The 15,692-nt window shown below is 42.8% G+C and overlaps 3 protein-coding genes across 3 annotated transcripts; 2 read left to right on the top strand and 1 right to left on the bottom strand.

Moving 5' to 3' along the window:
- Positions 1 to 6,076: 6,076 nt before the first annotated feature.
- LOC118422068 lies at positions 6,077 to 11,442 on the bottom strand. The gene is made up of 7 exons (XM_035829580.1): positions 11,323 to 11,442; positions 10,751 to 10,945; positions 10,127 to 10,213; positions 9,722 to 9,831; positions 9,397 to 9,598; positions 8,832 to 8,989; positions 6,077 to 8,606 (listed from the first exon to the last, which is right to left on the bottom strand). Exons 1-7 carry the CDS (start codon positions 11,425 to 11,427, stop codon positions 7,184 to 7,186), a joined length of 2,280 nt encoding a protein of 759 aa, XP_035685473.1. The 5' UTR covers positions 11,428 to 11,442; the 3' UTR covers positions 6,077 to 7,183.
- A 10-nt stretch (positions 11,443 to 11,452) lies between these two features.
- Positions 11,453 to 13,912, top strand: LOC118422069. Its single transcript, XM_035829581.1, has 5 exons — positions 11,453 to 11,985; positions 12,283 to 12,474; positions 12,686 to 12,772; positions 13,046 to 13,155; positions 13,388 to 13,912. Exons 1-5 carry the CDS (start codon positions 11,758 to 11,760, stop codon positions 13,554 to 13,556), a joined length of 786 nt encoding a protein of 261 aa, XP_035685474.1. The 5' UTR covers positions 11,453 to 11,757; the 3' UTR covers positions 13,557 to 13,912.
- Positions 13,913 to 13,951: 39 nt separating this feature from the next.
- LOC118421618 lies at positions 13,952 to 15,446 on the top strand. Its single transcript, XM_035828978.1, has 3 exons — positions 13,952 to 14,012; positions 14,208 to 14,362; positions 14,535 to 15,446. Exons 2-3 carry the CDS (start codon positions 14,274 to 14,276, stop codon positions 15,355 to 15,357), a joined length of 912 nt encoding a protein of 303 aa, XP_035684871.1. The 5' UTR covers positions 13,952 to 14,012; positions 14,208 to 14,273; the 3' UTR covers positions 15,358 to 15,446.
- Positions 15,447 to 15,692: the final 246 nt, after the last annotated feature.

The raw sequence follows: 15,692 nt of genomic DNA, 5'->3' as shown, positions 1-15,692 counted from the left end.
TAAGCTATGCTACACCAGTCCCTCCCGCGATACTTATAGAACAGTCCCGCAATGAGGTCACGTGACTAGCGCCCGCCATCTTGAATTGTAATAGTTAAAGTATAGTAGTATCGGCGCCGCACATTTTAACCAAAAACAGGGACTTAAAATGCTTGTAGAGCACGGAAACTCCGTACACATTAATGGGACACCATCTTGAACAAGTTTGTGGCGGTAGGTTTAGGTGCCGTTGCGCGACGGCGGATATTTTTGTGGATATAGTGGGCATTCGCTAAAAAGACATTTTGTTGGGCGTTCGCTAAAAAGACCATCGAAAATCGTAAACTTTGATTTATGTCACTTTGGGTGGATGGATTGACTTGAAACTCAGGATTAATATATGGGAGCACAACGTGGACATATTCCAAGCAAAAAAAATGAGATTCGTGCAGCGCGGACTTCTCCAGAGTGGGCGTTTGTGGGCATTCGCTAAAAAGACCCTCCCCGGCTGGTCCACGCTATAAGTAAGGAAGACGAGGTTTTAGAGTGTGAGGCATTAAAAAGTCTCGGGGATTTGTATTTGCATAAGGCAAAGACAAATAGAAATAAGACGGTAAGTTTCAATAAGGCATGTGCGTTATACGAAGCTGCCTCACGATATTGCACAAGTAATGAGGAGAAGCAAGCCATCGAACATCGTATCAAATATGCAGAGAAATGTACGAAACTGCAGCTGGTACACTGTCAAAGTCATACGAAGGCAGACTTTAGAAGTTCAGCTAATACTGTATTGACCGTGTCTTTGAAGCTTCACAGATTGAAAGAGGAGACGAAATTGAAAGGGTATGGCGTGACGCCTCTAATTGAAGCTTATACCAAAAGCTTTGTGGCAGCAGTCGTGAGAAGAAATAAGCTTTTAGAAATAGAATCGATGAAGATCATTGCAGATCTGTACTTAGAAAGGGGACGGGTTGGCAAAGATGGCACAGAAGTTGACAAAGCAGCTGGCCTGTATCGAGCGGCGCTGGGCCGCTGTAAAGATCCAGATGGTACAGAAACACTGAAACATCGCATCAAGTACGCAGAGGATGTCAAGGAACAAGTGAAGGTAGGGAAAAGAATACATAATAAAAAAAATAGTTATATGTTTGTTTTACTATGTTTTCATATATCTTTTATGTATAAGGTATCATTGCTTCCTTATTAAGAGACTACTGAAAGGCCTAAAGATTATTTTTTGGTGTTAACGTTAAGTCACTTCATCGACCTGTTTTTATCAAAGGGATTCTATCTTGGATGTGTTGAAAATACGGTATTGAAGTCAAATGCTGGCAATGTAGGCCAGGTTACGTCTGATTCAAGTTATGTGTCGTATATTTATATACTAAAGTGGTGTCTGGGATAAAATATTTCAAACATGCACAAATTGTACTTACATACATACACACAGACATTCATAGGAATTTATGCTTGCATTACATTCTAATTCCAGAGGCGACAAGAAATGGGACTTCCCAAGAACAGGAAAATAGCTGATGTGTTCCAATCTTCTCCTACTTCAAGTCAAGCAGCGCGGGGGTGCGTGTGTAATGTTACATCCATCCAGTAATTTCTGAAACTTATAATTTCTTTATGCCACTTGTAAAAGATATATGCTGATAACAGGGTGTTTATTCTTTACAGAATGTGGATAATGCCAGGCAGCTCTGCACTCATAGACAGCAGTGACAAAAGACGAGAGGACACTGACAGGTTGGTTGAGCTACTTCCTTCATTGAGTAACAAGTATGACGACGGCGGGTAGGTAACGTCACTTGCTGTTACATGTACGTTATAAACAGTTTGTTAATTCATTCATTTATGTACCCAATCTTTACCGTAGTACCTTCAATTATTCCACTGATTTCAAGGGAGCCCTTACAGTACTAAAACGAACATGAAAAAAATGTAACCGGTATACCTTCCGAATTTGATAGCAAAAATGTATTGAATATAAGAATCCCTAGGCTCCACCATCATTTGATCACCAATCTTTCCTGTACAGTACATACCAAGACCACCTGCAGGAGGGCTGCTCGGCCCTGCAGAGTGGAGACCTAGACAACGCAGAACAAGCCTTTGCTGCTACGCTCAAGTGCGTTCATGTGAAAGGTTAGTCCTTAAATGTCCAGTGCTGCGATCTCGAGGTCATCAACAAGCACAATTTTCGAAGCTGATTCTTAAAGGCTGTCTAGAGTATAATGTCTAAACAGTTCCATATTTCATTCATGCATAATCAAAATTTTTTGATCTCATGCTTTAACACAGTTTATTGCTAACACTACCAGAATAGGTACCTCATGAGCAGATACATTGGTAATTGTAATTAATATCTATTACCTACGCTACGGCAGTGCCCAAACTAGTACTGGACAAGAAGTCATGTGAAGTTAGGAGCTTGCAAACGAGACAAATACTTACATAATCTACCAAAATGGTTACAATTTGAACATAGCCTTTAACTGTTCTTTCGTACAGATTCCCACACGGGTCAATACAGAAAAGAGGCAGAGCCTCTGTACAAGTTGGGACATGTCTACCTGAAGAGAGGAATGAAGTCAAAAGACGGGTATGATTTCACCAAAGCTGCGGCACTGTGCAATGCAGCATTGGTAAGAGCTTCAAAAGAAGACAAGAGCCGCATCAAACAAACAATCCTGAGAATAACCCAATCTTTTGTTAACTGCGTGCTGAGTGTTAACGTTGAACATAAAGCAGACATCGACGACGTAGAGAAACACAAATCAATGTTGAACGAGCATCGAGAATATGTAGATGAAGAGATCAAAAGAATCGAGCAGAAGGTAGATCCTTACAGTCTTGATGATGACGACCCAAAGCTAAGGAAGGTTGAAGAAATGAGAGCAGAAGAAATTAAAACACTGTTTGAGAGAATCGTTCATCAGCGAAAAACGTACATAGCTGGCCTTGTAGATGAATGTACAGAAATAATGGGACCACCTCCATGCAAGTACGCCATGATAGGCTTGGGTTCACAAGCCACCGGGTTAGTAACACCATACTCTGATCTAGAGTTTGCCATTTTGGTAGAGAACGAAACAACGGCTAATGTTAGATACTTCCGCAATCTCACCCATTATCTGCATCTCAAAGTGATCAATTTGGGAGAAACCATTATCCCTGCCATGGGTATTAAGTCACTCAATAATTTCCACACAGACGACCCACTGGGCAACTGGTTCTATGACTCTGTAACGCCCCGAGGGTTTGCGTTCGATGGAGCCATGCCACATGCAAGCAAGACGCCCCTAGGTCGTGGCAAATCATGCGAACTCATTCATACACCAAGCAACATGACTAACATATTAAAGGATGATCTGATGCTCCATTTGAAGAAAGGCTACCATCTTGCCAGCATATTGGGGAATGTGAGCTTGATCACAGGAGAACAGGACTTGGTCGATGTCTATTCCATCTTATGGACTGAGAGGCTTCAGACAAACCATATTACTTCTATCGTGCAAGCATTTGTTATGCTGAATGAGCAGACAAATGCACAGACATTTAAGATCCAAACTCTCAATGGCAGATTGCTAAATGTCAAGAAAGAAATCTATCGATTTTCCAGCCTTGCATTGTCTTGTTGGGCACTTCTATGTGGTATCCAACCCACAACAATATGGGAGACTATTCAGAACATGAACAGAAATGGAGTCGTTAAAAGTGAGAATGCACATCACTTGAAGGTGCTAGTCAGTATCTCAGCAGAACTGAGGCTGCGGACATACATGAACAACCGTGGGCGATTTGAAAGCATGTCAGCGTTGTCGTCCTTGTCGACAGGTGTAGATATCAGAGAGAACGTGAAGGTGGTATTTTACATTTCAAATTCAAAACAAATCATGAGGTACTACTACACAGCACGACCACTTAAGTCGTTTATTTCACAGCTTAATGGAGCTAATCCACCGGCAGTAGAGCCGTTGAGTCTGTATGACAATTCACCAGGACTACAAGCAGAGGTATACAAAAGTCTGTGTGATTACGAAAAATCGAAGACATGTGCTGAAAGGGCCCTACAGAATGATCAATCTAGACATGGTGAGAGAACTGCACATCCTGATATCGCTGAATCCCTCGGCAACCTGGGTGGCATCTGGGGTGACCTTGGTGATCACAAAAAGGCCGTTAGTTACTACGAACAGTCACTTCAGATGATGCGGAGTATCTACGGTGATCACACCCCTCATTCGGACATTGCCATTTCGCTTCACAACTTGGGCAACGCCTGGAACTATCTTGGTAATTTCAGAAAGGCCGTTTTCTATAATGAACGATCACTTCAAATGATGAAAAGTATTTATGGTGAAAACACGACACACCCCGACATTGCCCAATCACTAACCAACATGGGCAATGCCAAGAAAGCCGTGGGAGATTACAGAAATGCGATCATCTGTTATGAACAGTCACTGCAGATGATGCGGAGTATCTATGATGAAACCACTGCACATCCTGAAATTGCGGGAACACTTCTCAGCTTGGGTTCCGCTTGGAACCACCTTGCTGATTACAGAAAGGCAGTCAGCTATTATGAACAGTCATTGCAGATGGCACGGGATCTCTATGGACAGGCCACGGCACATCCTAAAATTGCCCTGTCACTTGACAACTTGGGTAACGCATGGAGTGACCTTGGTGATTATGCAAAGGCCACCGCCTATTACGAGCAGTCGATTCAAATTATGTGGAGTATCTTTGGTGAAAGTACTGCGCATCCTTGTATTGCAAATACATTTGTCAACTTAGGTACCGTCTGGAATGATCGGGGTAATCCCAGAAAGGCTATTCGGTATTATGAACAATCACTACAGATGATGCAGAGCATGTATGGCGAGAGAAAGAAACAGCCTGAAATGGCAAAGCTACTTCAAAACTTGGGTGCCACCTGGATGGGCCTTGGTGATAACAGAAAAGCTATCAGTTATCTTGACCAATCACTTCAGATGATGCGGGGTATCTATGGTGAGGATTCTGCACATCCAGATATAACCACGTCACTTTATAACTTGGGTGAGACCTGGAGTGACCTTGGGGATCAAATAAAGGCCGTCGGCTTTTATGATGAATCCTTACAGATGAGGCGGCGTATTTATGGTGAGAGTACTGCACATCCTGCTATTGCTAGGTCACTTAGTCAGTTAGGACGCGCCTGGTGTAGCCTTGGTGATTACAAGAAGGCAGTCGGCTACCAGGAACAGTCACTACAGATGATGCGGAGAATCCATGGCGACAGCGTAGCACATTCTGACGTTGCAATGTCACTTGATGCCTTAGCTGGTACTTGGCTAGACCTTGGTGATTATAGAAAGGCTCTCACTTTTTTAGAACCGTCGATACAAATGAGGCGGACTATCCACGGTGACAATATTGCGCATCCTGATGTTGCCACGTCACTTAACAATTTAGGTGCCGCTTGGGAAAAACTTGGTGATCATAGAAAGGCCATCAGCTATTTTGAACAGTCACTGTCGATGCGACAACTACTTTATGGTGAGAGTTCTCAACACCCTGACATTGCCATGTCACTAAATAACTTGGGTTGCTCTTGGAGTACCCTCGGTGAGTACCGGAAAGCCATCAGCTACCATGAGCGCGCACTGCAGATGAAGAGGAGAATCTTTGGTGAGAACACTGTGCATCCAAGCATTGCCGATTCTCTTCAAAACTTGGCCTTCGCCTGGGGAATGCTTCGTTTTCACAAGAAGGCCATAAGCTATTATGAACAGGAGCTACAAATGAAGCGAAGTATCTACGGTACTGCACATCCTGAAGTTGAAAGGTTAACCGAAATTGTTGATAATCTTAGGAGACTCCATGCGAAAGTCCAGCTTATAATTAACAATTCCGGAAGATCAGACCATGACGTTTGAGATGCAGTGAAAGCAACCTCTTTGACGGGACTGGTCATATACATGGAAGGAACCAGGCAAATATGGCTAAACTGTATACAGAGAATATTAGACCAAACCTTATTCATGTCATATTTCACAACGAAACTTGTAATAATAAGAAGCATTAAACTGATATCATCCGTCTTCGTTGCTGCCATTCCTGCAACCTTTGGGGACAAAGCCTCCAAAAAAAGTAAAATATCACATGAAATGCCCAGTTGAACAATGTGCATAAAAGACAAACAAGTATCTTCTAGCATTTGTCAGCTTTCCGTCCCATTTTCTATGTGAACTACTCGTACCTTTATCTTATGTACTTTGACTCTGAAATTCAGTGTCGAAATTTCTACAAGCATTATGGTTATTCTTCCATAGAATACATCACAAATTGATTGTTCTTTGTTTACATATATATACGCCACACAATTTGTACAGAATGTTATTACCTCAGCGTAAAGTAACCGCAAATTTAAAAATTCCTTCCAACCACCACTGTACAGATATTGTTAAGATGAAATATTATCCACCACACAACATATTTGCAAGACGTATAAAAGTACAATCTTTGCCTTTGGGATTTACATCCTAGTTTGCTTTATCTATATTCCATATCTTTATATGCCTTATCTATTTTTACATATCCATGTCATGGCAGTCTAAATAACATTCTGACGTCGTTTCAACCTACACTTTCAGTGAATAGTCTAATTATTTTCTGTATAGCAAACATTAAATGGATATTTAGAAGAGCTAAAACTTTAAGCCAAACACTGCATTTATCGACTATATAATTTTTGACATGTTCGTTCTTATCTTAATTATACTACACCTTGATATCTTTTCTTTCAAACGCTTGTGAAATAAATGTATGAACTTGAAAATGTCAAAGTGACTGTCACAAGTACGAATAAAGACTGTGCAAACAAGTGTTTACGTAATAAATTATTCATATTTGTCGAATCAAGTGCGACAAATTTCAAGAGACTTGATGCTACAAACAGATTTTCATATATCTTTAGATGTCAGAACTCCCATAATGCAAAAATAAGCAAATATATCAAGGACTGCTCTGCTATTAGAAAGAATACCGTAACTAATGATTAGCTTACTCCTTATATTACTATATCAAAGAATTATGTCAGCCCTTATTGTTATGTTAAAAGCTTTATCCTATACCTCTATTATGTACTTTGTGTAATAGCTGTTGTATCATGTACAATTGTCGTGCAATTGTTAAGTTCTTCGTATAATTAGCGTCGGCGATTCGCCTTGAAGCGCCTGTCCGGAGTACCATTCATCTTGTACCCATACATGCCGCAAGCGATCTTGTTCGCCTTGTACCGCATGTCGGGGGTACCGTTCTTTTTCAGAGGACCGGCCGAGTAACAAGGCGAGTAACTTGGCGAATAGCCGGACGAGTAACTTGGCGAATAGCCGGACGAGTAACTTGGCGAATAGCCGGACGAGTAACTTGGCGAATAGCCGGACGAGTAACCGGACGAATAACAAGGCGAATAACTGGATGGACCGTAGCTGGTCCTGTTCTCCTTGAAGCGCATGTCCGGAGTCCCGTCTTTCTTCAGGCCGTACAAACCAGCAGCAATCTTGTTCGCCTTGAAGCGCATGTCCGGACTCCCGTCCATTTGTAAACCGTACAAACCAGCAGCCATCTTGTTAACCTTGTAGCGCATGTCGGGAGTTCCGTCTTTCTTTAGTGGACCGACTGGGTACCTTCCTGTGAAGCCACTGGTAGATAACCCTCCACCGTAGCCGTCATTTTCTTTGGAAACGTATGGAGAGGAAGGGGGAGAAGACCTCTCATCCGCCAAGGTGTCTTGTTGGAAGAGGGAAGATGCGATTTCCGTCACCCTGGGCGTGGTGTAGTCATCGAGGACAGAATCATAGGTTTGCTTGCTCTCTTTGAATCGCCTATCTGGAGTGCCGTCTTTCTTCAGGCCGTACAAACCAGCAGCGATCTTGTGCTCTTTGAAGCGCATGTCCGGTGTACCATCCATTTTCAAACCGTACAAACCAGCAGCCATCTTGTTAACCTTGTAGCGCATGTCGGGAGTACCGTCTTTCTTTAGTGGACCGACTGGGTACCTTCCTGTGAAGCCACTGGTAGATAACCCTCCACCGTATACGTAGCCGTCATTTTCTTTGGAAACGTACGGAGAGGAAGGGGGAGAAGGCCTCCCATCTTCCCAAGTGTCTCGTTGGAAGGGAGAAGATGCGGTTTTCGTGGGCGTGGTGTGGGCAAGGACAGAGTCATAGCCTTCCGAATCGCTTTGTTTAAATCGCCCGTCCGGAGTGCCATCTTTCTTCAGGCCGTACAAACCAGCAGCCATCTTGTTCTCTTTGTACCGCATGTCTGGTGTTCCGTCTTTCTTGACATGAATACCACTTGAGGCCAAAGCCGTAGTCGCTGAGCCAGACGACGCTTTGGACGCCTCCTTGGACCTCCTCCCGTCTGGAGTTGGGTCTTTCTTAGGATGTCTGCTAGACAGAGATGCCTGTGGAGTTTGGTCCTTGGGGCGGACGTCGCGGGTTGCTTCTTTCTTTTTCGGTTCTGTCTCCCTCCTGCCTTCAGACGACCCTGTTGAGATGGTGTCCTGAGAGCCGTCCTGTGTTGGTAACTCAGGGTACAGCTTTCTGTTGACCTTGGGCTTGGACCTGACAAAAATACATGTAGGATTGTAGGATTAATAAAACGAAACGACCAAGCCGGTTCATACCATGTCTTATTTTGCAAATCGTTTTGAGAGTGCTTTGCTCGAGTTTTGTACAAAAAAAGTGGCTATTTTCTATAGGTACAAATTCTCATCATTAGTACTACGATCAAACATTTAAGAAAGTTTAATTTGGTTACTTTATAATACAGTAAGGATAGGCGCCTACCTAGCACCAGACACCCCACTCTCGGTCTGTGGTGTCCTAGTAGGATCCTCCTTGTCAAGTCCATATGCACGCAGATCCTCATCCCCGGTTATGAGAACCAGTTCCCCAGGGGAGACCTCCAGAAGATACGCCTGTCCCCTTGGAGTAGATGTCAGGGTCTGAAGAATGAAATACTATAAGGCCAACCAGCAAACGCTACACCTACGGCATATGCCATATTGCGCCTTTAAGATATGGAAGTGGTCATGTAAAAAGAAAAATTTCCAGGAGCCATAAGCTGATAGAAGAAACCTCGTAGCAGCCAGTTCTTACAGAGGACTTACTGTGTTCTAAATATGTATGTTGTGTCTTCTATATATATATACAACACGGAGGACTATAGAAAAGGGAAAACGAACACTTCTAGATGTTCTGCTGCATGACGTACCTGATATCTAAAAGACCAATGCAGAACAATTAATTCAGGATGATTCCAAATGGACATCCTGCAAGCCTGTGCATTTTGACTAAAAAGTGTCAAATAAAAATTGTCAATACTTGATTTATAACATAACGAAATAAACACCTCATCGTGTTCTTCATCCTCGTCTTCCTCTTCCTCATCTTCCAGTAGTTTATCTACTTCCTCTCGGACAACGCTGACGAACCCATCGGTGTGACGCAGGGTGAAGATTTGTCCCTTCTGTTGGAGCGTCTCCGCCAGGTATCGCGGCAGGAACGTTTGCTCAGGAAGTAACAGGAGTGCCCCCTTGTAGTTACCCGCATCCCTGCAGAATATACGAGGACAATTTTATAGTTCCTCTAAAAATCTTAAAAGTAACATGTCTTTAGTGGACGATCAACGAATCAGATTGGGCTGCTTTTCAGGACGAAAAAGACCACATACTTACATCATCTCCATCGCTTCTCCCACAAAATCAAAGAGTTCGTCTCCAGTCTCGTCAAAGTCCAGGGCTCCAGCATTCAAGGCGACAATGTACGGCTTACAGTAGATCAAAACCTGAAATACGTGCAACAAACGCATCTTAGAACATCCCTGCTCTCTTTCTCTCTTCTACTTTCTCTCTCTCCTGCTCCCCAAGCTCTCTCCCCCACTCTCTATGTATCTCCCTCTTCCTCTCTTTATATATTTCCCCCTATCTTGTCTCTTTCCTGCTATCTCTCACGTAACACTGCCTGTTACTTCTGATAAAACGTCCTTGTCATTTTGCGAGTTGGTAGTGTGGTTATACACTTTCTCGAATTATCATATGATAAGTTTGTATTGGTTAAAATTGAAATAGTTTATCCTTCACCTCGTCCTGTATGTTGTCTGTGGTGGAAACTGTCACGGCCTCAAGGACTTCTGAACCCCCTTCCTCCTCCAGACAGTGGGCTTCTACCTATAAATGGTTTAGATAGGAAAGCAGTGCACATTAATTTAAGATAATGATTCGTAACGTTAAATATCCTACATGCTTGTGATTGGAACAGAAATGCCCCATGCTCTACTATTATGACGGTCCAATAATTTTCCACTTAGGTACTGCATTATGTACAACATATAACAGATATACATTTGCTGTGGGTATACTGCTTTCTTTTTATCATTCTATTCAATATAGTACTGCACTCAAGCTGTGGAACTTCTTTTAACAATATTATCGACCACTTAACATGAATACTTGCTATAATGTTAATAGAAATATATAAACACATTTACAATGTATTATCAAAGTTACAAATAAAGTTAGTGTACGCCAACACCCCCGGCTATCCAACCCCACCCCACGTACTGAGTTATCAATTTATTACTCTTTACGTATACATAGTACATGTATAGGTATACTGTTTACTGTTTAGTATAGGCATACTGCATTGCAAAGACCATCAACTTTGAGGTAATGATATGAATATAACGTTATCTTTGATTTCCCTACCGTGTATTTGTCCTTAGGAAATGCCCTTCGTAACTCTGCCGCCAGTTTCTTGTTGCCGTGGCGAGCCGCGAGTTCACATGTGGTCTTAAGGTCCTCCAACATGTCGTAAAGGAGGCGTCTCTGTTCCGCAGGGATCGGTAACGTCTTCAAGTCGTCTTCGGACAACTCCAAGACGGATGACTTACGTTTCAGCACCTAAATCATAGTATTGCAGTAGTTACATAACAGTATAGCGCATGTCGAAACCAGATCTTGTTGTGGGGTTCTTGTGTATATTATTGGGACTAGTGAGCGTCGAGGCAAGCGAGGAAAAAGCGACCTTTCTTAGATTGGTCTGGGGGAATATGCTCTCCCCCCCGGAAAATCTGAACAGTCAGCGACCTGACATTTTCCGTGTTTTGAGAGTATTAGAAGCAAGAAACTCAGACTGTCGATAACAGAGCTGTCAAGAGAGAAATTGCATTGATCATACGTTTGGGTACCTCCTAGAGCTATGGGGCCGAGGCAGATATGAAAATGACCTTTGGTACATGTTTTATGTCATGTTGACAACTATAATGATTCGCACCCACCTTGATGGTGTCGCTATTCAGACCGTACGCACGGCCAACCGAGGCCCAATCTTCTGCGACGCCTTGCTTAAGTTTGCTCTTACATGTACCAGTACTTGTAGCCATGCTAGCACAACCTCTGCTGTTCGCAAACCGGTAGAATCAGAACACGGCGGCGATTTGAAAAAGAAGCACAGAATCCTTAACAACAAACTTACGGCAAAATGACCTCTTGTCTACTTAGGGTTTCACTACAAAATAGAGAGCTTCCATGACAAATAGAGCCCTTTCACTTTCGTGGAAGGATGACGTAATTACTTCCGCGAATACGCCGACCGAAACCTCGCGCCCTTTGACCGCGTTCGCGGAAGTAATTTAGCTGCTTCTTACGCCCATGAAAGTGACAGTTCGCTATTTTGTCGTGACGTTCTCTATTTTGTTGTGAAATACCGAGACATGATGTACTTTGAGATTGCCGTCAGTTTGCTACTGTTGTGGATTCTGTACCGTTTTATAAATCTCTGCCGTGTTCAAATGGCTACAGGTGGTTTTTCCAAAATCACTGACAGAAGGAGCTTGAAATCTACCAGTAGTTGTGTGCCTACAAGTACGAGCAAAAAATGCGTCACCGAAGATTGGTCCTCGGTTCGCCGGTCCTGCGGTCTAAATAACGATACAGTTAAGGTGGGTGTGATTCAACCAATCCCGGTAAGCTTATGTGGAATGAATATGTATTGTGATAAGGTGGCGCATAGAACACTTTCGTCTTGTTCTAAGCGAAACACTTGCTACCTGTCTGAATGTCATGTGATGTATCATCTTGTTGCGTAATTCTCCTCACAATCATGATTACAGCTCAAACAACATACGGTTATGTGTTTGATGTTGTGAGCATGTATCAAACACGCCTACTGATTACGCCAAACGTCTATTACCAAGATGCTAGACTGTTATGTAACTGTAACATGATTATGGTTTAAGGAACGCAAGGGTTGTAAGTCACCAGTCTTGGCGTCTACCGAAGACGACTTGACCTCTGTGGGACACTGTCGGAGACGCCTCCTTCACAACAGCTTGGAGGACCCGCGGAACACAGCGAAACTCACGGCCCGATACGTTAACGAGAAACTGGCAGCAGAGCTCCTACAAGCGTTCCCTAAGGACATATACACGGTGGGGAAAATCCCATGATATATTCTTTACTTTAATGTTAACGTTGATCATTTTTGCCATGACGGCTTTAATTCACACCTGCCACTCAGACCAAATCTAGATCTACATTTACTTAATAACTTAACGCTATATGTTGTATATCATACAGTAAAGAAGATATGTCTAAAATATCATTGTAAGATAAGTGTCTTCCGGTGTGAACCATTCATAGGTTGAAGACCACTGTCTGGAGGAGGAAGGGGGCTCAGAAGTCCTTGAGGCCGTGACAGTTTCCACCACAGACAACCTACAGGACCAGGTTATAAATATTATTAAGGATAAACTATCTCACAGCTTACCCGTAACCAATTCAAACTTACATATAATTGGAGAAATGTAGCTGTTATTGCTTTAATCGCTAAGTGACATAACAATGGGGATAAATTTAGCTCCAAAATACAGTTTTTAACCTTAGTAGGTTTCACATAATGTTCAGGATACACAGGGAGGGAGGGAGGGAGGAAGAGAGAGCGAGCGAGCAGGGAATTCGAAATTCTGATATGTGATCATTCCAATTAGATTTTTCTTTCAGGTTTTGATCTGCTGTAAGCCTTACATTGTCGCTTTGAAGACTGGAACCATGGACTTTGACAAGACCGGAGATCAACTCTTTGATTTTGTGGGAGAAGCTATGGAAATGATGTAAGTAGAGTGTCCTTTTTTTGAAATACCTCTCATATTATCGAGTGGTCGTCCATATACATCCAGACATTTTGCTTGCAAACATATTCATTCAGCGAAATGAAATTGTCTTCAGTTATGAAGTTTAAGCTTTGTTTTCTCTGTGTTGGGACAAAGCTCAAACTTTACAACTATAAATTCTACCGGCACAGATGGATTTTCATTCGCAATTGTGTCCTCGCATGTTCTGCAGGGATGCGGGGAACTACAAGGGGGCGCTCCTGTTACTTCCTGAGCAAACGTTCCTGCCGCGTTACCTGGCTGAGAAGCTCCAACAGAAGGGAGACATCTTCACCCTGCGTCACACTGATGGGTTCGTTAGAGATGTTGTAAAGTATATGAAAAAAGTGTCCAACTCTTGACTTCAGAAGTCAACCTTTGCTTCTCAGTACTTTCTATATACACGTGACAAATTACAAATTACAGATTTATTCATTCATACATCGACTTCTTTCGCCAACCCTTTCAGAATTCTGTCATTTGTTACGATCATTTCAACATATAACCGTTTTGCCTTTCAAAGTAGATTAAAATACCATAAAGAACGTATCTAATATCGACGTCTGACGTCTATCATACTATTTCTTTACTCTTTATAGTGATACAATTAATGTTATATAGTGTTATATAAAGGGACGACGTAAAATATATATTCTATTTTGAACACGTGTGATAAATGGGTTATGGATTAGAAATGGCTGTCACAAATAAGGACTACGCCATGTAGACACTCCGGTTCTTAACGCCGGCGCCGGGAGGAAGTAGATAAACTGCTAAAGGATGAGGATGATGAGAACGATGAGGAAGAACATGACGAGGTGTTTATGGTTTATTGGCTAAAGCAAGTATTACAGTGAGTCCAATACATATACCAATGTTGCTACTGAAAAGGCGTCGACTACATATAAAGGGCAAGATATAGAAGGCCATGATTATTATGTAGGACCACTTCTATATTTTAAGACGCAACATTACATATGCCTTGACGCTTATTAGTTTTTTTATATCTTCAGCCCGAAAGGACTACTCCGAGGGGGAATGCGTATCTTTTGGTGGTCTCCCCAGGGGAACAGGTACTCATGACAGGGGACGAGGATCGGCACGGACGTGACAAGGAGGATCCTAGAACACCTGCACCACTGACAGAGACTAGAAAACCTGGCGCGAGGTATGAATATGTATTCAGTAAGGTACGTTAGACACGTTTTCTGAAACGCCGAATAAGGATTTGTACGCACAAATAAACAGAGACAAAGCAAGAACAAAACAGTCTGTAAACGACTTGCTAAATGAGCGCTTTAAATGAACCGTAATGCTTATGTCTACACGTTTTTTTTCAGGCCCAAGGTCAACAGAAAGCTTTATCCTGACTTACCAACACAGGACGGCTCTCAAGACAGCTGGTCAACAGGGTCAACAAAAGGCAAGAGGGAGACAGGACCAGGAGATGGAATCCGCGACGTACGTTCCAACGCCGGCAAGGAGTCGAGCGACAAAGACCAAAACCCAAGCATATCTCCACAGATATATGTATCTCCTTCTAGCAGACATCCGAAGAAAGACCCAAGTCCAGACGAGAGGTCCGATGAGACTTCGGCGTCCAAGGCGTCGTCTGGCGTCTCAAGTGGTGTTCACATGTGGTACAAGGAGAAGATCGCTGCTGGCCTTGATGGTTCGAAGTTGAACAGTACTCCTGACATACTATATGAGGAGAACAAGCAAATTTATGATATGTCTTGGAGCACCTCTGACTTTGAACACCCTACACCCATGGAAACCGAATCGGTCCCTGATTACCCCACGCCCATGGAAACTGAATCTACCCCCTTCCAACGAGACAACTTGGCGGATAGTACGGCTTCATCCCCGAACGATTCTATAGATGATGGCCATGTTCGGTTATTTACCAGTAACTTTAGAGGTTCATCATGTACAGGTCTGGCAAACAGGTTGCCGAACCCACCGGCAAGTGCCTGTTTGCCTGCTCATCTGTCGAAAAATCAACAGGAAAATCCGAATAGAGGTTCGTCCAGTTCCTCGTCTGCTCCTCTGAAGAAAGACGGTTCCCCCGACATGCGGTACAAGGAGAACAAGATCGCTGCTGGTCTGCACGGGTACAAGAAGGACGGGACTCCGGACAGGCGCTTCAAGGAGAACCACTGACGTCAAGGAAGTCGTGTACTACTCCATAATATGCGTGGTACTTATGTATGATGATATTTTTAGAAACATGTATCTATCTATCTATCTATCTATCTATATAACGTTATATATATATATATATATATATATATATATATATATATATATATATAGAGAGAGAGAGAGAGAGAGAGAGATATGTGTCTATAAATATATTCATACATATGTGTCCCGCGTATTATGGGGTGGTGCACGCGTTTTCTGTGGTGTGTGGGTCTCTTTGTGGCGCGTGTGCGGGGTGTCGTGTTTTTTGTATACGCGCGGACGAGCGGCGATGTTTTGCTCCCTGAGTAGCG

The sequence above is a fragment of the Branchiostoma floridae genome, chromosome 8, assembly GCF_000003815.2.
Source record: "Branchiostoma floridae strain S238N-H82 chromosome 8, Bfl_VNyyK, whole genome shotgun sequence".
NCBI lineage: Eukaryota > Metazoa > Chordata > Leptocardii > Amphioxiformes > Branchiostomatidae > Branchiostoma > Branchiostoma floridae.
This window is presented reverse-complemented; position numbering and strand designations above follow the sequence as displayed.